General features: G+C 37.2%; 1 protein-coding gene and 1 non-coding gene across 4 annotated transcripts in view; both read left to right on the top strand.

Annotated features, from left to right (window-relative positions):
- MND1 (meiotic nuclear divisions 1) overlaps positions 1 to 27,827 on the top strand; it is a 73,331-nt gene that overhangs the window by 30,339 nt on the left and 15,165 nt on the right. For all 3 annotated transcript variants that reach the window (XM_058550227.1, XM_058550228.1, XM_058550229.1), the window contains exons 5-6: positions 21,086 to 21,160; positions 24,178 to 24,292. In XM_058550227.1, the coding sequence (XP_058406210.1) occupies positions 21,086 to 21,160; positions 24,178 to 24,292 (190 nt within the window). The remainder of the gene's footprint in view (positions 1 to 21,085; positions 21,161 to 24,177; positions 24,293 to 27,827) is intronic.
- On the top strand, positions 19,100 to 19,206 carry LOC131411621 (U6 spliceosomal RNA). Its single transcript, XR_009221606.1, has one exon. It is a non-coding gene; the product is annotated as a U6 spliceosomal RNA (small nuclear RNA).

Here is a 27,827-nt window from a genome sequence, read left to right on the forward strand (position 1 = left end):
CACCTACTTTTGATTCCCAAGTTTTTATCTCCTGCCTATACCTCTGCAGTGAGCTCCACACCCATGTATTCAGCTACCTACTAGACATCTCTACTTGAATGGCTGTCAGGCAGCTCACATTCAGTATGTTCAAAACTCAGTTCATTACCCAAACCAGCTCCTCTGTGTCTTCTAGACTCAAACTACTATCCACTTAGTCATCCAAACCAGAACCTGGTAGTTATCTTAGGGGTTTTTTCCTCTCTATTTTCTCCACGTCCGCTTGGTTCTAAGCCTCTGTAGATTCTACACACTGATGCCTCTCAAATCTCTCCCTTCCTTTCCATCCCCACTGCCGCTGTCTTGGCTTAGACTTTCATTATCTCTGGCCCAGAATTTTGAATTAGTGTCTTCACTGGTCTCCCTGTCTCCAGTCTTCACTTTCTCCCATCTGCTATCGTAGTTATCTTTAATGCCCTTTGGATGGTTTCCCAATCCTGAATAATAAAGTCCAGATTCCTCAGCCTGCCTTTAGCACTCTCTGTAATCTAGCTCCTGCCACTGGCCACCCTAATAACGTGCTGTTCCCCTTCTCTAACCCTACACACTGGTTATACCAAATTGCTTACAGCTTCCTCAATGCCATTCATTCTATATCTTTGTGTTTTTACATGCTGCGCTTGGCTGGCTCTTTTTACTCGTCTAACTAACAAACTCCAACCTGTCCATTAACCAGAGACAAATATCCATTAAGACTCACCTCAGAAATCTCTCCCTCTGGGAAGTTTTTATCCCCTCTTCCTCAGCAGAATTTAGGACTTCTTTGTGCTTTGACTATCTTACAAAGGTTTCTTTTATAGAGTGAAGTCTTTATGTGCCTTATTTCCACAGCAGGCATTCTTTGAGGGCAGGGATATCTTGATCATGTTTTATCCCCAGCATGGAATGCAGTTACTGAGACACGAAGAGACATAATAAATGTTGTTGAATGAATGCATGAATCAATACAGCACTGCCTGGTTTCGGTCCCAACTATTGTGTTCTTGGCCTAGGCAGCTTCCTCCCTGGCCCATAGCTTTCATTTTCCTTCCAGTCTACAACAGATAGCAGTAAAGATAATTTACAGGGCCGGCCCGGTGGCTCAAGCAGCTAAGTGCTCGCGTGGCCCAGGGTTCCCAGGTTTGGATCCTGGGCGCACACCGACAGACCGCTTTGCAAGCCATGCTGTGGCGGCATCCCATATAAAGTGAGGAAGATGGGCACGGATGTTAGCCCAGGGTGAATCTTCCTCAGCAAAAAAGGAGGATTGGCATCAGATGTTAGCTCAGGGCTAGTCCTCCTCACGAAAAAAAAAAAAAATAATTTCCATTAAGTAGTAAAGATTATAGAGTTTCTTTTTTAATTCAGCTTCAGAAATATCATATATAGGAATAATTAAGCATGAATTTTAAATTCCATTATTTCTTTTACCACCACTTTACCTGAATTATTTTTTGCTGGACACTACCTCAGCATTACCCAAAGTAATTCTGTGGAATGGGTATACAATAGGTGTTACTTAAAAGGGGAGTTCTGTAATCAAAGGAATTGGGGGATCCAGGATTAACAAAGATAAACTAGTTTGAGTTCTCAGAGCTTTAATATGCTGGTATGCGTTGTGAATCTTACCTGATCCATTTTCATGAGGGATTAATGTTCCATGGAACACACTTTAGGAAATGCTGCCCAACTTTATGGATTCATTTCAGCAATTAAGACTATTTACTGTCTTAGACTACCTTCTTATTCCCAGAGCTGATGTATATTTTATATTGATACCTGAAATAGTCTTGCCAGTTGGCAAACCACATCCCAGCGTGTTCAAAGCTCTACTGATTAAATATACCTGTGTGGAGTCTCTCAAAGAGCCCAACCCATAATTCCTTACCCATAGCAACTCCCTCATTACAAGGCACTTAAGTGTAGTAGTCAACTTTTTATTAGTGTATGCATAACGTCTACTTTATGGATTATACATCTGTTCTCTCCACCCATTTAGCATACTTTAGATTTGTATCTCTCACATGACATTAGCAAGGAAGAACTTTTCAAGCCACAAAAACTACATATTGTTCTAATATTTAAAAATATTATTTGCATTTTTTCTATAATAAATATAAAAGTTGTTCACTGTAGAAAAAAGAATAAAAAAGAAAGTTAAATTGTTTATAATCCTATCATTCAAAACTAATTACTGTTGACGTTTTGATATATATCCTTCTTTTTTGTATGCGGGAATCAGGATATTTTCAGCCACAAATAACAGAAAAGTTGATTCAAATTGGCTTAAATAATAGAAGTTTTTTTTTTTAATTCTTTGTTTATTGCAGTAACATTGGTTTATAACATTGTATAAATTTCAGGTGTACATCATTATACTTCTATTTCTGCATAGATTACATCATGTTCACCACCCAAATACTAATTACAACCAATCACCACACACTTGTGCTGAATTATCCCTTTCACCCTCCTCCTTCCCCTCTTCCCCTCTGGTAACCACCAATCCAATCTCTGTCTCTATGTGTTTGTTTATTGTTGTTGTTATTATCTACTACTTAATGAAGGAAATCGTACGGTATTTGACCTTCTCCCTCTGACTTATTTCACTTTGCATAATACCCTCAATGTCCATCCATGTTGTCACAAATGGCTGGATTTCATCGTTTCTTATGGCTGAGTGGTATTCCATTGTGTATATATACCACATCTTCTTTATCCATTCGTCCCTTGATGGGCACTTAGGTTGCTTCCAAGTCTTGGCTATGGTGAATAACGCTGCAATGAACACAGGGGTGCATGTATCTTTATGCATTGGTGTTTTCAAGTTCTTTGGATAAATACCCAGCAGTGGAATAGCTGGATCATATGGTAGTTCTATCCTTGATTTTTTGAGGAATCTCCATACTGTTTTCCATAGTGACTGCACCAGTTTGCACTCCCACCAGCAGTATGTGAGAGTTCCCTTCTCTCCACATCCTCTCCAACACATGTTGTTTCCTGTCTTGTTAATTATAGCCATTCTGACGGGCGTAAGGTGATATCTCATTGTAGTTTTGATTTGCATTTCCCTGAAAGTTAATGATTTTGAACATCTTTTCATGTGTCTGTTGGCCATCTGTATATCTTCTTTGGAGAAATGTCTGTTTGTGTCTTTTGCCCATTTTTTAATTGGGTTGTTAGTTTTTTTGTTGTTGAGATGCATGAGTTCTTTATATATTTTGGAGATTAAGCCCTTATCAGATGTATGGTTTGCAAATATCTTCTCCCAATTGTTAGGTTGTCTTTTCGTTTTGTTGATGGTTTCCTTTGCTGTGCAGAAGCTTTTTAGTTTGATGTAGTCCCATTTGTTTATTTTTTCTATTGTTTCTCTTGCCTGGTCAGACTTGGCGCTTGAAGGTACGTTGCTAAGACTGATGTCGAAGAGCGTACTGCCTATGTTTTCTTCTAGAAGTTTCATAGTTTCAGGTCTTACATTCAAGACTTTAATCCATTTGGAGTTAATTTTTGTGTATGGTGTAAGGTAAGGGTCTACTTTCATTTTTTTGCATGTGGCTATCCAGTTTTCCCAGCACCATTTGTTGAAGAGACTTTCTTTTCCCCAATGTATGTTCTTGGCTCCTTTGTCAAAGATTAGCTGTCCATAGATGTGTGGGTTTATTTCTGGGCTTTCGATTCTATTCCATTGATCTGTGTGTCTGTTTTTGTGCCAGTACCATGCTGTGGCTTTGTAGTATATTTTGGTTACTATGGCTTTGTAGCATATTTTGAAATCAGGGAGTGTGATACCTCCAGCTTTGTTCTTTTTTCTCAGGATTCCTTTACCTATTTGGGGTCTTTTGTTGTTCCATATAAATTTTAGGATTCTTTGTTCTATTTCTGTGGAAAATGTTGTTGGAACTTTGATAGGGATTGCATTGAATCTATAGATTGCTTTAGGAAGTATGGACATCTTAACTATGTTAATTCTTCCAATCCAAGAGCACGGAATATCTTTCCATTTCTTTGTGTCTTCTTCAGTTTCTTTCAGCGATGTTTTATAGTTTTCGGTGTACAGATCTTTCACCTCTTTGGTTAAGTTTATTCCTAGGTATTTTATTCTTTTCATTGCAATTGTAAATGGGATTGTATTCTTAATCTCTCTTTCTGCTACTTCGTTGTTAGTGTATAGAAGTGCAACTGATTTTTGTATGTTGATTTTGTATCCTGCAACTTTACCGTATTCGTTTATTACTTCTAAAAGTTTTCTGGTGGATTCTTTAGGGTTTTCTATATATAAAATCATGTCATATGCAAATAGTGACAGTTTCTTCCTTTCCAATTTGGATCCCTTTTATTTCCTTTTCTTGCCTGATTGCTCTGGCTAGGACTTCTAGTACTATGTTATCGGAGTGGTGACAGTGGGCATCCTTGTCTGGTTCCTGTTCTTAGAGGGATAGCTTTCAGTTTTTCACCATTGAGGATGATATTAGCTGTGGGTTTCTCATATATGGCCTTAATTATATTGAGGTACTTTCCTTCTATACCCATTTTATTCAAAGTTTTTATCATAAATGGGTGCTGTATCTTGTCAAATGCTTTCTCTGCATCTATTGAGATGATCATGTGATTTTTATTCTTCATTTTATTAATGTGGTGTATTACGTTGATTGATTTGCAAGTGTTGAACCATCCCTGCATACCTGGAATAAATCCCACTTGATCATGGTATATAATCTTTTTAACGTATTGTTGTATGCAATTTGCTAGTATTTTGTTGAGGATTTTTGCATCGATGTTCATCAGTGATATTGGCCTGTAATTTTCTTTTTTTCTGTTGTCCTTGTCTGGTTTTGGTACCAGGGTAATGTTGGCTTCGTAGAATGAGTTAGGGAGCTTGCATATTATATTCTCTTATAATCTTTTGTATTTCTGAGGTGTCTGCTGTAATTTCTCCTCTTTCGTTTTTGATTTTACTTATTTGTGCCTTCTCTTTTTTTCTTGGTGAGTCTAGCTAAAGGTTTGTCAATTTTGTTTATCTTTTCAAAGAACCAGCTCTTGGTTTTATTAATTTTTTCTATTGTTTTCTTTGGTCTCTATTTCATTTATTTCTGCTCTGATTTTTATTATTTCCCTTCTTCTACGCATTTTGGGCTTTGTTTGTTCTTCTTTTTCTAGTTCGTTTAGGTGCATTGTTAGACTGTTTATTTGAGATTTTTCTTGTTTGTTGAGATAGGCCTGTATTGCTGTAAACTTCCCTCTTAGAACTGCTTTTGCTGTATCCCATAAATTCTAGCGTGTTGTATTTTCATTTTCATTTGTCTCCAGGTATTTTTTGATTTCTTCTTTGATTTCTTCGTTGATCCAGTTGTTGTTCAGTAGCATTTTGTTTAATCTCCACGTATTTGTGGCTTTTCTGATTTTCTTCCTATAGTTGATTTCTAGTTTCATACCGTTGTGGTCAGAAAAGATGCTTGGTATTATTTCAATCTTCTTAAATTTATGGAGACTTGTTTTGTGGCCTAATATGTGATCAATCCTGGAGAATGTTCCATGTGCATTTGAAAAGAACGTGTATTCTTCGGTTTTTGGATGGAATGCTCTGTATATATTTACTACATCCATCTGTTCAAGTGTGTCATTTAAGGCCAATGTTTCCTTATTGATCTTCTGTTTGGATGATCTATCCGTTGGTGTCAGTGGAGTGTTAAAGTCCCCTACTATTATTGTGTTACTGTCTATTTCTGTTTTTATGTCTGTTAATAATTGCTTTATATATTTAGGTGCTCCTACATTGAGTGCGTAGATATTTACAAGTGTTATATCCTCTTGTTGGATTGTTCCCTTGATCATTATGTAATGGCCTTCTTTGTCTCTTTTGACAGTTTTTGTTTTAAAGTCTATTTTGTCTGATATGAGTACTGCTACCCCAGCTTTCTTTTCATTGCCATTTGCATGGAGTATCTTTTTCCATCCCTTCACTTTCAGTTTGTGAGTGTCTTTAGGTCTGAAATGTGTCTCTTGTATGCAGCATATATATGGGTCTTGTTGTTTTATCCAATCAGCCACCCTATGCCTTTTAATTGGAGCATTTAGTCCATTGACATTTAAAGTAGCTATTGATAAGTATTTACTTACTGCCATTTTTTAACTTTTTTTTTCTCAGTGTTTTAGTAGTCCTTCTCTGTTTCTTTCTCCTTCTCTACAGAATTGATGGTCTCTTTAGTTTGACCTCTGTCTGAAAGCTCTACTCTTTAACTCCCCTCCTCCCTCATTTTATGTTTTTGATATCATATCTAACCTCTTTTTTGTGCATTTGTATCCATTACCCTCTTATCATGGAAACAGATAATTTTTCCTATTTGTGGCCTTCTCTTTTCCCCTTAAATCAGTCCCTTTAACATTTCTTGTAGCACTAGTTTCTTGATGACAAACTCCTGTAATTTTTGCTTATCTGGGAAATTTTTGATCTCTCCTTCCATTTTGAATGATAACCTTGCCAGGTAGAGTATTCTTGGCTGTAAGTTTTTTCCTTTTAGCACTTTAAATGTATCGTGTCACTCTCTTCTAGCCTGTAAAGTTTCTGCTGAGAAGTCAGCTGATAGCCTTATGGAGTTTCCTTTGTATGTAACTTGTCTTTCTCTTGTGGCTTTTAGGATTCTCTCTTTATCTTTAATTCTGGACATTTTGATTATGATGTGTCTTGGTGTGGGCCTCTTTGGGTTTATCTTGTTTGAGGCTCTCTGTGCTTCCTGTACCTGGATGTCTTTTTCCTTCCTTAGGTTAGGGAAGTTTTCATCTATTATTTCTTGAAATAGATTCTCTGCCCCTTTGTCTCGCTCTTCTCCTTCGGGGACACCTATAACACGGATGTTAGTGTGCTTGATGTTGTCCCAGAGGTCCCTTAGACTGTCCTCACTCTTTTTAATTCTTTTCTCTTTTACCTGTTCAGCTTGGGTAATTTCTTCTAGTCTTTTGTCCAGCTCGTGGATCCGTTCTTCTGTATCCTCTACTCTGCTTTTGAGTCCCTCTAGTGAATTTTTCATTTCCAGTATTGTATTCTTCATTTCTGATTGGTTCTTTTTTATATCTTCCATTTCTTTGTTGACATTCTCACTGAGTTCATCTATTCTTCTCCCCAGATCAGTGAGCATCCGTAACACTCTTTGTTTGAACTCTCTGTCGGGTAGGTTGCTCATTTCTGTTTCACTTAGTTCCTTTTCTGGAGTTTTGTCCTGTTCCCTTACTTGGAATGTATTCCTTTGCCTCCTCATTTTGCCTCTTTGCTTGTGCTTGTGTCTACATATTAGGTAAGTCAGCTACGTCTCCTGCTCTTGGATAGGTGAACTTATATAAGTGATGCCTTAGGAGGCCTGCCATGTGCTTCCCTCAGTTCTCAATGTTCCGGGGGTGACCCCTATGTGGGCTACGTGTGTCCTTCTCTTGTGGCCTGTTTGCTCTCCCTGTAGGCGCCCAGGCAGACCGAGTTATGCTCCTGGCCAGCTGTTGTAATGCTCAGCTGTTTGTAGTTGTTGTGGGCCCTTCAGTCTCTTTATCAGGTGTGGGGAGCCCCAGCACAGTTGGCTGCAAGTTCTAATACCACATTTGTGTTGCAGTATTTGTTTTAAGTGAGTAGGCCCCCAGCGTGGCAGGTTGTTAGGCTCAGGGGCTTACAATTGCTGTAAGCCTCCAGCCTTTAGGTCTCTTGTCAGCTCTCTGAGGATTGCAGCTGGGTGGGGCTGGCCTCAGGCACGGGAGCACCCAATTGCTTCAGGCTCTGGAAGGTGGGGTAAACCCTATATGTGGGTCTTTGAGAAGCACAAGTCTTCTGCAGCTGACAAGCCCTGCCACCCCCAGGTCCACACGCACAGTCAACACAGTCCTGCCCCATGTGCATGCTCTGACCTCCTGAAGTGGACTCAGTCTCTCCACGGCGGGAGCCCCACACACTCCACCACTGCCGCACACTCTCCACCCGCTCCTTGTGCACACCCTGCCCCACTGAAGTGGGCTCAGTTGCCAGGCTGCAGAGAATCCAGTCACCAATCTCTGCAGGCCCACAAGTTGCCTGAGGGCTTGTTGTTGGGTGGGGCCAGTCTCTAGGGTGGGCTGCCTGCCCTGGCTGAGCTGGATTAAATTGGTGCTCTAGTGGGTGTGGCAGACCTGGGCTAGCAGGCCCCAGGGAGAACTCCAATGGCGTCTGTGTCAGCACGCCCACGCCAGGCCACAACAATGGCCGCCGCCAATGTCCCAGTCCCTGGAGAGGTCTCACTTCTCACCGAGATGCACTCAGGGCCTATCAGGTGAGTCTCTTTTCACCAAAGCACTGTGCACCTTTCTTTCTGGTGATTTTAGCTTGCTTTCTGAAACGGGTGAGTTTGCACATGGGCCCTTTAAGAGCTGGTTTTAATTTCTTTGTGAACCAGCTTTTCTGGGGGTACTCCCCAATGTTTTAGTGGCAGGGAAAGTCAGATATTATGCCACTCGTCTCGATTGTGCTGGGTCCACAGAATGCCCACAGCGGGGGTGCTCCCGGCTCAGGGCCCCGCTCCTCCAGGGAGGCTGCGTACCTGTGGGCTGCTCCCGGCCGGCCATGAAGCTGGCGGCTCGTGAAGGCGTTGTTTTTTCTCTCCAGAAGGGAGTTTCTGCCTCTTCCCCCTCCATTAGGATTGTCCTTTGTTGCAGGAGTTCCTCTTATCCAGTTTTCAGTTCTGTGTCAGGGGTAATTTTTCCAGGAGTAGTTGTCAATTGGCTGTGTCCGCAGGAGGAGGTGAGTTCAGAGTCTGCTTATGCCGCCATCTTGACTTCTCTCACTAATAGAGGTTCTTTATCTTACAAAAGAAGTTTGGAAGTGGGCTCTTTCGGCATTGGTTAATCTCACCACACATTGATATCAGAGGTCTGGAGTGGCTCCTCTGACGTTTTCTGGCTTTCCCTTTTTGGGTGCAAGGAGCTATTACAGCTACTGTATCTTCCATGACAATGTCCAAAGCGGAAAGAAAGGTGGACATTTTTCTTGTACATCTCTCTCTCTTTTTATCCAGGAGGAAAATCCCAGAATGCCCCCTTTCCCAAGAAGGCTTCCCTTTATGTCTCATTGGCCAGGTCTGAGGTACATGCTCACGCTGGCAAGGGTAAGCCATCATAGTTCATCATCAGGGACTGGGCGGGGAACCATTCTCTCTGAGCGCATTGCCACTCCAATCTGAACAAAGTTGTAGTTCTATTTACAAAGAAAGAAAGGCTTTAGAGAGGCAACCAACAGGATCTGCAAAATTATACCTATATGCACTTAAAAGTCGTGTCTTTTAAATTGAATGTTCTTAGTCTCTCCATTATCTCAGCTAATCAAGAATTAAATATATGTTTGTTGAGATTAAGTGCCTCAAAAATTGAGGGTGGGTGGTGAATGGGGGAAGTATATAAACTAAGTACTTTCATTGGTAAATAATTTAAAATAAAAATTATAATAGTTAATATTACAACTATGAGATTTGGATGAATTTTTACGATAGGACTTAAGACTTCAGAGATTTATTTTTTATATTTGTTTGTTCGTTTTACTTTTGTAGTAAGTGTCTTTGGGCTGGGCTTCTAAACCTTCCCCCAGGAATTATTCTCTTTTGCTCTTCTATTCTGCTTGCTGCATGAGTTTGAGAAGCTTGACTCTAGAGCTATGGAATTCCCTATACTGTTCTCAAAACACTCTTCTATGCTTCATATGAGTTACAGGTTTGTGATGGCCGTTCTTCATTCATAACTTTTTTCTCTCCAAATCAGCCAACCTGGAAAAAGATTGACTCCACAAATAAGTGGACCTACAATTTTGATGTCATGCCACCAGGTGGGGGCAGTGTCAAAGCCATATATATCCTTAGTTTCCTGGGATAGCTGTAATTTTCAATTTATTTGGCCTGTTTTGTCCTCAAAAAGCACATCAATATTTTATACATTTTACTATTTTGAGATTCATAATGTCTCTGGCTGCTTTATGTGTTTAGAAGTTTCCCAAAAATGGCCCTATTAGTTGGGTGCTTTTTTTGTTTAAAGTATGGTTCTTACTTGACAAAAGGGCATGGTTCAAACTTCCAGGCCTGCATTTCAGCAGATTCAAATTTAGGGCTTTGTTCAGATTCCCTAGTATTTATATTTATTTATAACCATAAATTTCCTACACTATAACTCTTTTTGAAAAATAGTTTTAGCACCCGCCCCGTGGCTTAGCGGTTAAGTGCGCGCGCTCCGCTGCTGGCGGCCCGGGTTTGGATCCCGGGCGCGCACCGACACACCGCTTCTCTGGCCATTCTGAGGCCGCGTCCCACATACAGCCACTAGAAGGATGTGCAACTATGACATACAACTATCAACTGGGGCTTTGGGGGAAAAATAAAAAAATAAATAAAATTATTAAAAAAAAAAAAAAGAAAAATAGTTTTAGATTAAATGCAAAACAACCTCAACTTTAAGTTTTGTTAATTATAGTTTTTAAAGCTATATGCATATCACCTTGTCAGTAATTTCTAACACTTAAACTTGCCACAAATCTTAGTTTGGTTGGCTACTCTCAACTCTTGAGTTAGTTTACCATCAAGTGTATTAGATTGCTCTCTTTACTCTGCTAAAGCTGTTTAGGCTATGGAAGAGAAGGCTTTAGTTTGCCTTTTTTTTTTTGGTAAAGAAGATTGGCGCCTGAGCTAACATCCACTGCCAATCTTCCTCTTTTTGCTGAGGAAGATTAGTCCTAAGCTAACAGGGCTAATCTTCCTCTATTTTTTGTATGTGGGATGCTGCCACAACATGGCTTGACGAGCAGTGTGTAGGTCCGTGCCCAGGATCCAAATCCGCAAACCCCAGGCCGCCGAAGTGGAGCGTACAAACTTAACCACTACACCACCAGGCCGGCCCCTAGTTTGCCTTTGAAATCCAAGTTCTCTTGAATTTTTCCACTATTAAGAGACAAGTAGAAAAAGAAGAAAGAGTGTTGTTCTCATAAAAAGATAAAAGCCTTTATGGGCAAGTGCTCTAATCACTGACTATTTCTCAGCATTGTTGTCTAACATCTGTGCCCGTCTTCCTCCATTTTATACATGGGATGCTGCCACAGCATGGCTTGATGAGTGGCACATAGGTCTGCGCCCGGGATCCGAACCTGCAAACCCCGAAGCGGGTGCATGCGAACTTAACTACTACACCACCAGGCCGGCCCAAGACATTTTAAATAGTTTAATTTAAGCAGCATTTTCATTAGACATTTCAATACTGGACAGTCTTAACTCTCATAAGAAGTATTCGGAAACCTTAGGAGTAAAATTTGAGCATATTATTTCCCAATGCTCTTGAAAGACAATAAGAAAATAAGCAATTCCTTATATAAAAATAATTTTGCTGACTTTAACATCTATGTAGGTCTATTGGTAGATTCTGAGGAATTGGCCAGGAATTGTTGGGTATATGAGTGTCCCCATGGACATGTGAGCCACACTCAGAAGTGAGAAAACAGAGCCTACCTGGAGCTATGTTAAATTCTGCCCCAGAGGGCGTTGAAACCTAACACAGGGAGTCTGTGTGGAATGAACCTCTGAAAAACCAGGCTGGAAGGGGGTGAGGGGCAAGTTGGGGAAGAGGGATGGTGAGGGGTGGAATGTTGTGTAGCCCCCAGAGAATGTGTCTTCTGTGTCATGGGTATTACAGTTAGGGGGCTCTAACAGGAAGGCTATAAGGAACCCAGGAGCGGACCCACGCAAGGAGTCAGCTTAAACATCTGGTCAGGCCCAGAGAGCACTGGGGCATCTTAACAACAATACCTGAGTGTGATATTTCCTGTCCCCTTTACCTATTCTCTCTTCCTGTCTCCGAGCTGAGGTAGGGGTAGGGGACAGGAAGAAGAAACTGCAGTTAGTGGGCTGGAGGGAGAACAGAAACTGTAGACCAGAAAAGAGAAAAGACCCAGCAAAAGACCCACCGGCAACCAGCTGTTGCTGAAAGGGGGAGAAGTCTTATCTTTAAATCAAGATCTGTGTCAATTATTATGGTAGACATTCTAATGTCTGAATCAAGGCTTTGCTTGACAACTTGAAATAATTGTAGATCTTGATTGAGTGATCAAAGAAGTTGAGGGACTTCCAGCTCTTCATCCAGTGGCAAAGGAAGTACTTCCCTCACTGAGCTGTTTTTAAAATGGCAGTTGGGAAGAGAAATTAAGTTGCTTCTATGGTTTTACCCCATGAGTACAGTGCAAAATATGTATAGGTTATTTCTTAACACAATAATATTAATAATACAAATCTGCTTATCTTTATACTTAATTCTAAATCTCCCCTTGATTTAAAAAAAATTTACTTACTAAAGAAACAATTGTATCATTCCAAATAATTTTAGGGTTGCCCTTCCAAGTGGATTTTGGGTTTCCTAATCAAGTAGGTGGGATTTGTAACAGAGATTCTCTATCTAGGACGTATTTTTGCCCACAGCACTGATAGTCATAATAATTCCTATTTATTTTCACTATTGTCTGGGGTCCTGTTACTAAGAAAGAATGGATGTTGGTAGACAATAAGTAGCTTCTACTGTTTAGCCCTCATCTCTGCGTTTGTCATATTATAACCCAGTTCTGATGTCTGGAGAGTCTATAATCTTCCATAACTTTGTATCTAACTTCCTTCACTGCATTAGTTGGGTTTTGCATGTCTTTGGCTTTCAAAATTGACTTCTAATTGGATTCTGTGTAAGGCTTTTTCTGACTATAGTCAGAACTTCTAAGTTCATTTTCATGACACTATAAAGCTTCTGTTGGACCTTCTTTCTCTATCTTCCTTATCTCTTAACTACTTTTTAATATTTTTTATTGCTTCCTAGAAATTAAAAATAGTTCATTTTCAAATAATTCATTTTCAAATCTTACTTTTTTCTTCTTGTAATTTCTTTAGTTTTTCTATTTCTCCTTTTATTACTTTAATCTTATTGAACATGTTCCTGATCTTTCTAGTTGAAGGAATGATAATCTCTTGTTTTCAGTGCACTGCTCTCACTCAAACAGTTCATTTCTTCACATTGTAATTTTCAATTATCGTGATCTCATCTTCAGCAGAGATTATGTACGAGTGTCTGAATTCTTTGAGTTCTCAAACATGCACTTATTGAATAGCTTCATTTTCCCTTTATGTTGCTTTTTAATGGGATTCTTCACTTTTACTATGTCCATTATTTAGGATTACTGGTGCACTTTTCTCATTTCCAGGTTCTTAAATGTGTTCCACAGGGTTGGATCGCTGGAAATTTTATCTCCTGGTTAAATGGAGTATTAATCTGCTGTATTTTTACTGGCTTCACAGACTGTTATCTTTTAATGAGCACTGTCTTATAGCATAAGGAAAAATAATTTACTTGAAAAATATTCAACATTCATTGCTCACTACATGCCTTGAGTTATTTGTCACTATGTTAATTTTGTGAAAAGATTTGAGCCAATAGTATTGTAACTGTGTATATAGTGGGCACTTCATAAATGCTCATTGAATGAAGAGCCTTCCCGGCGTATATTACTTTATTCCACCAACTGCTATTCTTGGAGACTTAGTTCTATAACCCAGTATAGAGGAATAAGAATGTTTTAAATTTGATGTCTTCCAGAATGTTTCACAGCTTTCATTGCTGGCCAGCACTATGTGAAATAGATTATTTTTGAAGCTTTATTTGTTGTAACAGTTAAAATGTTTACTGTGATAATGGCAGAAAACCCAAGTTTACTTGGCATGAATGATAAAGGCGAGATTGATTTAATGGCTTATTTAAATTAAAACTTTTCAAAAGTAGAGCATACTTCAAGCATCATGTAATCAAGATTCTGACTCTATTTCTCTGCATTTATCTTGATTTTGCCTTTTGTGTGATGCCCATGTCCTCAGGTTGGCTTTCTTCGTGGTTATAAGATGGCTGGCTGCAGTAATTTGGGCTATTTGCTTCCTTGTAGCTATGTAGTTTAGAATCCAGAGGGCGGGAGAGAGTTGTTTCCCCACAACCATTGAACAAAAGACTGTCTTTATTCTGATTCAGTAACACTTGAATGCAACCACTGTGGCAAAAAGCATTCCAGGCAGTGATAGACTTAGGTGTGGGGTCATTGCCTATCCCTTAGTAGCACTGAAAATAGTATTAAACCCTAACAAGAAATGGGTAAGACATACATGAAGAAAACTACAAAACTCTACTGAAGTGCATGGAAAGAACTCTTAAATAAATGAAGCAACATATTCATGAATGAGAAAGCTCAACTATAAAAAAATGTCAGTTCATATCTCTATAGCTAACGGTAACCAAAATCCCACTGAATACTTAATGGATGATTCTCAAATTTATGTGGTAGAGAAACTGCAAGAAGGACCAAGAAAGTATTAAAAAGAAAGAAAATGAGGTGGAGTTTTTTCCTATCAGATGTCAAAACAAATATAATGCTATAGTGATTAAAACTTGCTATTCATGTAAGAATAGACAAACAGATAAATGGAGCAGTATAGAGAAGCCCTAAGCAGGCTCATGTATACTTATTTACTTTATGATAAAAATGCCATACATCTTTATCAATTCAGTGGACAGACTATTCAATGAATTATAGGGATAATTGGATATCCATTGAAATGAACTGAAGTTAGAGCCCTACCTTACACCATTTCCTAAATAAACCAGAGGCCTTTTAAAAAGCAAAAGATCAAAAGAATACTCTACAAATAATAGAAGGAAACTATTTGTACAGTATTAGTTTGAGAGGCTTTTCTAGGCAAGATGCCGAATCTGGAAGCCAACAGATTGATATATTTGCATAAAAAATTAAAACTTGTACATTGAAACATAGCATTAAAAGTTAAACATTTTTAGCGAAGTAATTACCATCTACTACATATAAAAAGTTCCTAAAAATATGTGAGAAAATGGTAAACAATGCAATAAAATAATCATCAAAGGATATTATTAAATAAGTCATTGAAGAAACACACATGATCAATAGGTATATGAAAAGATGCTAAATATCGATAATCAAAGATGTACAAATTAAAACAATAGTGGAATGTCATTTTTCAGCCATCAGATTATCAATGTTTTAAACTATTACCAGTATCCACTTTTGGGAAACCTGCAGGGAGTAAGCCTGTTATAAACTGTCTATGAAGGACAAATGACTGAATTAAAAGTTAAACATTCACTCACACACATTAGGAAGACTGTTATAAAGGGAAAAAAATGATAATTAACAAGTGTTGGCAAAGTTGAATGCTTGTGCATTGCTGGTGGGAGTGTAAAATGATGAAGCCAGTGTGGAAAAAGTATGGTGGTTCCTCAAAAAGTTAAACATAGAATTACTATATGATCCAGCATTCTACTTAGAGGTATATACCCAGAAGAATTGAAAGCAGAGAAGGGACTCAGATACTTGTACACCAACGTTCATAGCAGATTATTCAGAATAGCTTAAAGGTAGAAAAAAACCAAATATCCATCAGCCATGAATGTATAAACAAAATGTGGTATATACATATGGTGGAATATTTATTATTCAGCCTTAAAAAGGAATGAAATTCTGATACATGCTACAACCTGGATGAACCTTGAAAACATTATACTAAATGAAATAAGCTAGACACAAAAGGACAGACACTGTGTGATTCCATTTATATGAGGTAATTAAAATAGGTAAATTCATAGAGACAGAAGGTAGAATAGAGGTTACCAGAGACTGCATGAAGAGAGGAATGGGAAACTATTCTTTAATGGATACAAAGTTTCTGTTTGCGATAGTGAAAAAGTTCTGGCAATGGATAATGGGGATAGTTGCACAATATTGTGACTGTACTTAATACCACTGAATTATACACTTAAAAATGGTTAAATTTTATGTGTATTTTGCACAATAAAGAGCACCAAAAAAAAAAAAAGGTAAATGTTCCTATCCTTTGACCCAGCAATTTTGCTTATAACCTACCTTACAGAAAGACTTCCATGTGTGCACAGAGATCTATGTCAAATGATGGGGGTGTTGGAGCTTTGCAGTAATGAAAAACTGGACATTAATAAATAGCTATTGATAAAGGAGTGGAATAATAAAGTAATAGTATGTAGACATTTTAAAAAGAATGAAACAGCAAATGTTGGTGAGGATGTGGAGCAACAGGAATTCTCATTCATTGCTGTGGGAATGCAAAATGGTACAACCACTTTGAAAGACAGTTTGGCAGCCCCTTCAAAACTAAACATACTCCTATCATATGGTCCAGCGATGAATCCTTGAGATTTACCCAGATGAGTGAAAAACTTAGGTGCACACGAATTTTTATAGCAGTTTTATTCATACTTTCCCAAACTTGGAAGCAACCAAGATGTCTTTCAGTAGGTAAATCCATAAATAAACTGTGGTACATTCAGACAGTGGAATATTATTCAGTGATGAAAAGAAATGAGCTTGCACGCCATGAAAAGACATGGAGTAAGCTTAAATGCATATTACTAAATGAAAGAAATGAAAGGTTATGTAATGTTTGATTCCAACTATATGACATTCTGGAAAAGGCAAAACTATATAGACAGTAAAATGATCAGAGGTTGGGAGAGGCAGGGATGAATAGGCAGAGCACAGAGGATGTTTAGGGCAGTGAAAGTACTCTGTATCATACCGTAATGATACATACATATCATTATACATTTGTCACAGCCCCATAAAATGTACAACACCAAGAGTGAACCCTAATGTAAACTATGGACTTTGGGTGATAGTGATGTGTCAAAGTAGGTTCATCAGTTGTAACGAATGTACCACTCTGGGGGATTTTGATAGTGGAAGAGCCTGTGTGTATGTGGGGGCAGAGGGTGTATGGGAACTCTCTGTACTTCTACCCAATTTTACTGTGAACCTAAAACTGCTCTAAAAAAATAAAATCTATTTAAAAAAGTGAAGTAGACCCACATATATATGTTGACATGTAAATTTCTCTGAAAATAACAAGTTGTAGAACATTGCACAAAGGATAATCTCATATGTTTTTGAAATGTTCTCTATATTGATCTATATCTGAATATAAAACAAAGGAATGGGACAAGAGAGATCCCCCCTAGACTTTACAGGGCTCACCCCCAGTGAGGGGGTGGGGGTTGTGGGGATGGTGCAGAGGTAAAAAGCAAAAGGGCACTTTGCCTAAATATTTCTGCATTGAGTTTTTAAAAACAAGAATGTACTCATATTTTAATCTCTTGAGAATACTGTCAAAGATTGCTTATAATGGGAAAAGGGTTTTTATACTGATTATATAGAAAATTTAAAAGTATATTCCACAATACAGGGTTAACCATTTTTTAAATTTTGTGCATTTTCTTGCAGTTTTTTTTTTTTTTTTGGTCATAGATAGGCTGTCAAATGTATTGACAGTTTGTTTCCAGCTTTTTAAAAACTCTATTCTTTATTTTACAGTGTCACTAAAAATGCTTCCAAAACATTTCCTTTGGCGACACAATTGTGACACATTCATACCATGAAATATTGATTTAATGTTTCTCTATTATTAAGACAATTACGTGGCTCCTATCTTTATATATAAATATGTCTTTATAGTGTTCATTGTTTCCTTATGATCAATTCCTAAATGGAATATTGCGTTAAAAGATAAATTTTAAAGTTGTAGATACTCTAACAAGACTTTTTAAATATATAAAATTTTAAAGTAAATGGTACTGACTCTTTTTTTTTTTAAGGAAAAACAAAAGACATAGAACCTATTTTTCCATAACATATTGTACGTGAATTTTGATAAAGCAGTAGACTAATCTGGTTTCTCTTATTAACCTCTTTTCCCCATTCTCTGTTCCCGGACACTCTTTCCCACCTATGAAAACCTCTATATTCCTTCCCTAATGCATTGAAATTTTTTTATTTCTAAAAAAGAGCAAATCAGAATTCTGATGCAGCCAACTTGAATCAATCTTTCTGTTCCTCCAATGAATAGGCAGTTCCTCCAGGCAGTGAATTAGCCCTTTAGAAAACATTGGCATTATGTTTCTCATTCCTGATGGTCAGTATAGGTGATCTGACATGCATTAAAGAGAAGCATTGTGTCAGATCCTCAAATCTAAAGATGAAATCCTGTTCTTACTAATTATAAGAGTTTTTGTTTTTGTTGTTACTGCTGTTGTTTTGTTCTGAGTTACTGGGTTTTTAAAAATTATTTGCTTTAGTTAAAGTTGGAAATGGATTTGTTACAGTATGTATTCTTGTTTTATGTTATAGAAGTGTGTCAGGAGAGTTTGTTCTTTAAAGGAAGCATACGGTGAATACCTTTCTTGAATATAGAGTATCACTCCTTTTTCTATTTTTGTAAATGTGGACTTGTATATTTCTTTGAGTCACAGAAATATTAAAATATTTTGTTTCTAGTTCAGGCTACAATATTTAGCAGTAATTCATTTTTGCTGATGAACTAGATAATATTCTGCCATATATTAATATCTTGTATATTTCAGTTGGGTTTATTACTGCAAGAAAACAAGTTTTTGTTTAGATCAGTGGTTTTCAAAAGTTTGGTGTCCCCAACCAGGAGCATCAGCGTCACCGTGACCTGGGAGCATGTTAGAAATGCAAATTATTAGGTTCCACCCCAGACCTACTATTCAGAAACTGGGAGGTGGAGCCCAGCAACCCGTGTTTCAACAAGCCCTTCCAGTGATTCTGATATATGCTAAAGTTTGAGAACTACTGGTTTAGTTAATATCTGTACAGTGGCTAAAAATCTCAGTTCTTAATCACTTGAGGCCTGGATTTGGTTTAATTCCAAGGTATGTGTTAGGAACTACATATAGCAATACTGCTTCTAAGAGATGTGTAGATGAAAAACTGATAGCATGGATCACCTCACGAGAGTTGCTTTCATTGTTTCCAGTAGTAGAGATTTTAAGAACTAAACAGAGAGCCAAGGAGCCTTCACTCTTGAGCTGAACCAAATTTTTTCAATACTTGGGATAATTAGCAGAAGCGTCGCATTTGATAACATCATTTAGATTGTACCTCCCTCCATTACCAAGATACTTAAAAAGATAAATCATGAAATCACATTTAAAATACTTAAGAGTGCTCGCTTCGGCAGCACATATACTAAAATTGGAACGATACAGAGAAGATTAGCATGGCCCCTGTGCAAGGATGACACGCAAATTTGTGAAGCGTTCCATATTTTTTATGCAAGACACAAAAAAAAATAGAAGTACAATGATGTATACCTGAAATTTTTACAATGTTATAAACCAGTGTTACTGCAATAAACAAAAAATTAGAAAATAAATAAAATAAAATACATAAGGTTATTTTCAGAGTGAAGGAATTCCTGAATTAACTCTCTTTCAAATGCTTTTAAGTTGTAAATAATTACAAGCAGACATACAATACCCAGAAGACACTTCATTGATATAATTAAGATATATATCTGTTAATTATTTGTTTATTTTTTTTATAATTATTAACTTTTTGGATAACATCTACCTATCTGATTATTTTAAAAACATTTTAATAGAAAAATGTCATGCAAATATGTATGTGTATTTTTTCATTGGAAAATTCTCTACTCCTGAATTTAAATGTTACATGCATTTATTAATTATTTCAGGTGGGCCCTTCAGGGTGGAATATTAACTTTTTAAACATGGTATTATTTTATAAATGGGAGCCCTTGTTTTAAAGAACGAAATCCCCTTGCTAAATTTAGGGCTTTAAAGCTTATTTTGGCTCTGAAACCTACAGCAGATTTTTGTTTTTCACCTTAGGAAGATAATTACTCTCAAGAAGAGGTATAACTGGTTTGGTGGTGGTGTCTTCTTGGCATCACAGATGGATTTTGTTCGTGCTATGGATTAAAATCAGTGAGTGACTAGAGAACCATTAAAGGAAAGCTGACAGTGTTTCCTTTATGCATATTGAGAAGTGAAAGATTTCCCAAAGCCAGGGTAAAGCTACCAACTTTTTGAAGATATACTGTTTGTGATTTTTAGGCAAAAAAGAGTAAATATTTTTCACCCTCTGCATATAACTAAGGTCATATTGTGAAAGGTCATTTTCTCATAATCAGCTAAAAGAAATCATTCATCCAAACGTTAATTATTTTCCACATGTTCATAACTCAAGAGTGAGGGAGGAGTGGAATATATTTTAAGAAGGCCCTTACCCAGTCAAATGAGTCTGGAATTTCTAACTAGTTTATAGCAAAAGATGTGGTGGAGAATTTAGTACTGGGAATTTCCTGTAATTATTTATTTAGTCATGGGCCCTGGTGAGATTAATAAAATTGAGAAGGGGAAGCAATGTTCTGAAATTACCCAGTCCGTTTTGATGTAGGCCTAGCCACATGCTAATGAATATTCTATATCTGTGGTCTCTTTATGCTGGTATTATTTAATCCATTTCCACATATAACTTACTACTTTCTAAGCTTAGTAAAGGGCTTAAACTGATCACTTTTAAGGTATGTAAAACATGCATAAAATCAACAACAGGCTAATATATTTTTTCTTCTCTGAGAACTTAGTATATAAAGTATGCAATTCCTTACAAAGTACCTTATTTAAGAATAATAAGTGATGCGTTCATTTTTGACTCTAGGTTAGTGAATCAGGTCACAATACTACAAGTCTATAAGAAGCAGTCTAGGGTATTTTGAAAGACTAGTCAGAAGTGAAATGAAATTTGAAGAAAAACTTTATATAAAACAGATTTTTTTGAATTTTCAAGTTCAATTTTTAACTGAATAATACACCTCAAGTTATTTGGGATGGGAATGAGGAATCTCATAAATGAAGACTGTTGAAAAGATTGAAACCATATTATTCATTTTTCTATATAGGATAAGAAGAAATATTTTTAAACTTTTTTTTTTCAGTCTGCCCTAATGATTCATGATACTTTTTTTTTTTTTCAGATTAGAGAAGTTAGTTCACAATGTCGTCTTTGACTTTTTTGTTACATTGACTTGGCTTGAAGACAAATCTCATTTGTCTTCTTAACTCATAAACTTCATGTTAAGCAGGTTTATCTTAGCAAGCCATTCTATTTGTTTTAATTCTCTAGTTATCTGAGGGAAACCAAAAGCACTCAAACCTACAGAAAAGCATCGAGAAAGCTAAAATTGGCCGAAATGAAACGGTAAGTCTGTGTCTGTGGACTCTTTAATAATGTCAATTCTAAATAGAAGAGTAAGGACATGGAGCTTCCTGTGAGGAGTATGCCATTCCTACCAGAAGAGACGTGAGTCACAGCAAAAGACGTGAACATTTGACCTGGTAAGATTCACTAATTGTGATTCTAGATTTATTCTTGTATTATATTGTATATGGCAGTGTGGCATAAAAGCATAAACCCTGGAGCCAGACTGCCTGAGTTTGAAAGTCTCCTAAACTCTGTTCTCAGTTTTCTCAGTTGTAAAATGGGGAACAATAAAATCATTGGGTTATTGTGTGCATTAAACTAGCTAATATTTACAAAGCACTTAGAAGAGGACCTGGCATGCGGTAAGCCTATATAAATGTTTATGTAAATTTTTAAGAGTCATGTTTCTTAAGTCTTGGCACAGAACAAATTGAAAACTATCAATATAGTATCCTTGTGGCTGTGTAATATTTCTAAATTATTTAAATGAATATTGGCCTACTATTTTTTTTGTTCGTTTTGTTTTCTTTGTGAGGAAGATCAGCCCTGAGCTAACATCGGATGCCAATCCTTCTCTTTTTGCTGAGGAAGACTAGCCCTGGGCTAACATCCGTGCCCATCTTCCTCTACTTTATATGGGACACCGCCACAGCATGGCTTAACAAATGGTGCGTGGGTGCGCGCCCGGGATCCGAACCTGCGAACCCCAGGCTGCCGAAGCAGAGCACGAGCACTTAACTGCTGAGCCACCGGGCTAGCCCTGACTTACTATTTTATTTTAAAAAGTGCAGTGTTCTCTAAAGTATTATGTTAGTGGTTTTTAAAAATCAGTTTACTTTCTAGTTTCATCATTATCTGAAATATGGATTTCTGACATGAAAAAATATTGAAGATCAATGTGAACTACTAAGCATTCCATCTACACCTCTATTTGTACCACTTGATTGTGAAAGAGACTGAAAAACTTGTCACATTGTAGAAAAGAATACATTACGGTTTACAGTGGCTTTATGCTTTTCAAAGCTGTTTTACATGTCTTCTTTCATGTGAATAATCAGCCCAGTCAGATAGGAATTGGAGAATGGTAATTTCTGAAGAATATTCAAGGGAAGGTAAGTTCTGGGCATAACCTGAAGCTGTTATATTTCTCCTTCAATTGATAGGAGCAATTACCACTTCTTTATTTGATCCCTTTTATTTCTTTAAGATTGGCAATAACTTGTAGAAGCACCATTAGCTAATGGTGACGTACACATGCCCAAAAGTTGTCAGCCAGTGTGCCGAGTGTTACCCAGCCCACCGCAACCATTGCAACTAGGGAAAAAAACAGTAGCAAACCTAGTTGGTGCCTGCAGCTATTACAAGAGTGTAGTAGTTCAGAAAGGCTCCTGAGAAAGACAAACTCTTGTGTTCACCGAGCTCACTGGTCAGGATTTTTCAGAAATACCTAGCCCTTATCTGCGAGATATTATTCTTGGTGATGCTGCTGCTGCTGATAGTGATGATGATGAAGAAGAAGAAATAGCTAACATATATGTTCCGCTTACTGTGAGCCAGGCAGGTATACTATTCCAAACACATTTTATGTATTTATTGAATCCTGCCAACAGTCCAAGGAGGTAGCTCCTATTACTATCTCCATTTTTACATCTGAGTAACTAAAGGCACAAAGAGGTGAAGTAATTTGGCAAAGATTTCAGTGCTAGTAACAGTCTCTGATGGCTTCCCATTCAGGGTATCTGGAGAGCTGTCATTGCGTTCACGTGGATGTTCACCACTCTGCTTCTCCTGTCTTCATTAGCTTTTTCTCTTCTCATTGTTCATTGTGGAGCATGTATAATTTGGGTGTGGATGGCAAATAATGACCATCTTATATTGTAGTTATTTTTAAATCTCTCCTGAGCTGTGCTAATATGGTATATACTAATCATCTGTGGCTATTTACATTTAAATTAAAGTTAAATACAATTAAATTCCGTTTCTCAGTAACAATAGTATGTGATGACATTTCATGTACTCATTAGCCACATGAGGCTACTGTTTCCTGCGTTAGAGAACACAGATCTAGAACATGTCTGTCATTGCAGAGTTCTGTTGGACTATGCTGCTTCAGAGCCTGCTGCTCTGTACATGTATTCTCTTTTACAAATGCTGGCAAAGGAGCTTTCTTCACTTTGGAACCAAAGAGTAAAGGCAAAAGTAGAAAAATACAAGTACAAAAATATAAGCTAGCAAGGAACCTTGAACAAGTCCCATTAGGCAGCTTGAACTCTACTTGGTTCTGCCTCAGACTTATCCTATAATTCTGTACCATAACTTTTGCCCATATTTGATTTTTGTTTGGACTTATTTTTCAGGTTTCACACATATGAATTGAATACCTATAGAACTATGATTTCTACCTATTCGTGAGAATTATGGCTAGAAATTTCTAAGGGTGTTTATTGGATTATACTGTGTTTAAAAGCTTTATTCTTGTTTACCTTTAAAGGAAAGTATGGGGGGCCGCAAGCTACAACTCTATTATTTTTGATATATTTAAATATTTTTAAAGGTTAATCATCCTTAAAGGTTAAAAAATTGTCTAGAACACTTTTAATGAAAATTGTATAATTATTGATGTTGCCATAAAATTTTACTTGTGTATGTAGTCACAATCTTATGAAACTTTCCAAGAGGCAGTGTAATTTTTTTTCCTAGCATATGATAATGTAGTCCTCTTTGAATTCATACATAATTCGTAACCCTCTCATATATTTATGAGCATTCCATTCTACGTATTAATTCTCATTAAATTAGTCAATGTATATAAAAGATGCTTGAGATTTGAGAGAAAAATGAGAATTCAGCTTGTTCTTATACTGTGAATAAATGTATGTGTAGATATAATATTGTCAAAAGCCTAATGCATATCAGTTATGAGAAATAAAATGAAAATGTTTATAAAATGTATAACCTTATAACACATGGCATTTTGTTTGTCTTAATTGTACATAAAACTATTTTGAATACAGGAAGAGAGAACCATGCTAGCAAGAGAGCTTTCTTCACTTCGAGATCAAAGGGAACAGCTAAAGGCAGAAGTAGAAGAATACAAAGAATGTGACCCACAAGTTGTGGAAGAAATACGTAAGTTTGTGTCGCTTTGCTAATGAAAGAAATTTTATACTTCTAGTTGCCTGGTAACCATTCTCTATGTATATGAGAAAATAAAGCCATTAACAGTATTAATGTTGCAAAAATATTTCCATTAAGGAGTCTTAATGTTAAAGCATTTAACAGTGACAACTTTGAAATTATAAATATTTTCAGAGCAAGGAAGGTAGGTGAGGTAGAAAGGATAAAACATAAAATATAAGCTTTGGGAACTAAGCAGTCAGAGAAGGAGTTAAGTTGGCCTCAAGTACCTTGACTCTAGAAAGAAATCCCCCTTATTGTCTAGGAAAAATGATACCAAAAATATAAGAGTTTGCAAGTTGCAGAAAATCATCTGTGTGTTGACTTGCCTTTTGAATATACCAACGATATTTTGCCCTACTTTTAAGCCAGAGTCCCCAAAGCTTCATTTTGAATAATTTTTATATATTTACTTAAAGACTGAAATTTGAATTTTTGGGGAAATGAAAGAGTGTATTATGAAAACACTGCATTTAGGGGCCGGCCCGGTAGCGCAAGCGGTTAAGTACGCGCGCTCCACTGCGGTGGCCTGGGGTTCACCAGTTCGGATCCCGGGCGCGCACTGATGCACTGCTTGTCAAGCCATGCTGTGGCGGCGTCACATATAAAGTGGAGGAAGATGGGCATGGGTGTTAGCCCAGGGCCAGTCTTCCTCAGCAAAAAGAGGAGGATTAGCAGATGTTAGCTCAGGGCCGATCTTCCTCACAAAAATAAATAAATAAATAAAATAAAATAGGCATTAAAAAAAAAACTGCATTTAATTGCTTTGGGAAATATACATAACGGTCTTCACATTTTTATGTCTTAGCCTGTCTTTTCATTTAGAGAACTTTACCAAATGAAACTTTTAGGAAAACTGATATCATAGTATGTGATTGAAGGCTTTGAGAAAAATTGAAAATATTTGGTAAAGTTAACCTGAGAATAGTTTAGTTGCAATTAAGCTGTTCTTAATGATATTCTTTACAATTAAAATATTTTTTAAACAGTTCAGTTAGTGTAATCTAAAGTTGAACTTAATTTTAGAGACAGGTCCCCGCTTTACACCACTCCACGAGGCACTGTTCACGTACGTGTAGTACACAGCATAGATGGTGATAGATTGGCCCTGGTTCAGCTGATGACCCAAGGTGATTTTCAAAGAGAGGTGGAGGCAGAAGAACCCCCTGAGCCAATCATTTTCTGTAAATTAAGTATTTGGGGAGACATGTTAGCTCTTTTGTGCTACTTTTAATATGTGTTAAAGTTTTAACTATCAAATGACTCTCAGTGAACACAGGCACATCAAAGCAGCAGGAGGCAAGGTGGGTAACTATTAGGAAGTTAGGCCTGCTCATGATTCACCTTTAAGAGGAAACACAGACCGCTTGTTAAAGAGGACATCAAATGTTGTGTGTCTTGTCTAGAGCAGCTTCTCATGAAAGAGAACATAAAGAACAGTTTTCTTAGCCAGGTTTAATACCTTCAGGTGATTTATTTTCAGGATCAGCATAGCTGTGCCCTCCAGCAGTTCATCATGCGAATTCTGTTTTAACAGTAACCAAATCTGATCCTTCATTTATTACTCTAACTTGGTTCTGCCTTCCTTCCTGATTTCAGTTTTGTGTGATTCTTCAACTTTTTCCCTGAAGTACCAACTCTTTGCTTACCCATCTCATTCTCTTTTCTGTCTCAGACCCACAACTCTTAACCGTACCCAATCAAGTCTTCTGCTTTTCACTTTGTGGTCCCCATTGTACTGCCACAGCTGTTTCCCTGGGCAGATGACCCTGACTGACATTACCTCTACTTGTGACCTCCATTTTTACAGCCGTTTTCATAATTTTGGTTACTTGGTTCCACGCAGGAATGACAAAACTCATATTTAGGCTTACAGGACTACTCTGACCTGTACTGATGGTGATCCTAATCCAGTGGATCGTCTTGAGGTGCAGAAAATCAGCAGGGATAGAAAATTGTGCCAGACTGATTCACGAAGTGGGAAAACTTTTATTCAGACATATAATTTCAGATGTTGCCATTCCTTGTACCTCTGAACCAAGCAGCACTTTTGGCAAGTGCATCACCTCTTAGAAAATAAAAAATAAAACTTGAAGGAAGAAGTTTCAGGGTGTAAAAAGGATGATTGATTTTCTGGAGAATAGCATAGTTGAGGAGGAAGTTGCAACTGCAATTTTATACTGGTTGCCTGAATTCTCTCCATCTTAACCCTGGAATTAAAAAGTTTGGTAATTTATTTCTCAGCCAAAGGAAAACATAGCAATGTGAATGAGTATTATGCAGGGTATGAGGTCTAAGTAAATGAGAAGAAAATGTTTTTTGGTTTACAGTGAGTTAAGAGACTTTTATCATTCTTCGTCAACATCAGACCTAGATTATCTTTTAATATTTATTTATGCAGCCACGTAAAATGCACCTGTATTTGGATCCTATAGAATTTATAGTGATGAATCTATTACGATGTATTAATTTTTGACATTATCATGTACATTTCTGATCATAATAGAGGAATGAGAGGAGAAGAGTCTTTCCTTCCTGGCTTTGTGCTATTTATTTTTTACTCCATTAAAAAATATTATCTATTTTTATAGAATACATTAATTATAGAAAATTACAACATATTTTAATAAACAGTAGATACGTTGGATACATTATTCCATAAACATATTTTAGATGTGAAGGCAAGATATCTTTTTCTATGGAAAGCTTCCAAACTACAATCAGAAGAAAAAAAACTATCAAAGCCTATATAACTGTAAAAAGAATTTTTAGGCTAACTTTAGTTCATACTTTTGTATAGAAATGTCCAATTCTTTTGCTTTTAAAATTTAGAACAGCTAACAAATAAAACTTTATTCAAATATGGCACTTCCACTTCCAACCAAGATAGAGTAGTAATGGACTTGATTTATCCTCCCACCTGAAAAACAGCAAAAATAAAATATGTTAAATAATTATTTTCAAGATACTTGATATCAGACAACAAAGGACAGTGATTCTTAGAGAAAGGAAACAAAGTAAGCCTTACAAGTGTCCTAGCTTATGTTGTTGAGAGAGTTTCCTAACTGTGGCACAAGGAAGGAAAACTTAGGCAGAGCCCTCCAGACTCCCTGAGTTGAGGATATGGAACTGTGAATCAGGGAGACCAGCGTGGCTAGAGTTCACAGGACAGCATACTAGAGAGGGGAGAGTTATACAGAAAGAGAATCCTGGATATCTACAGAAGGTTTCCCTCAAGTAGTCAATGCTTGCATATGAGGAAACTACCCAAAGCTGGGGAAAGAACAATCTCAATTAGAAGGAACGGTGCCAGGCACTCACAGAGGACCAGGAATAGTGCCTAGTCTTACCAGCCAAATTGGAAAAATTTATAATTCACAAGGTACTAGGTAGACTACTTAAGAAGATCTTGCTTCAGTAGAGGGGAGTAATTAGCCCTAGACTGAGCTCTGCTTTCAACTCACCTAACAAACCATAAGAGCAAGTC

This window comes from Diceros bicornis, chromosome 11 (genome assembly GCF_020826845.1).
Source record: "Diceros bicornis minor isolate mBicDic1 chromosome 11, mDicBic1.mat.cur, whole genome shotgun sequence".
In the NCBI taxonomy this organism is placed as follows: Eukaryota; Metazoa; Chordata; class Mammalia; order Perissodactyla; family Rhinocerotidae; genus Diceros; species Diceros bicornis.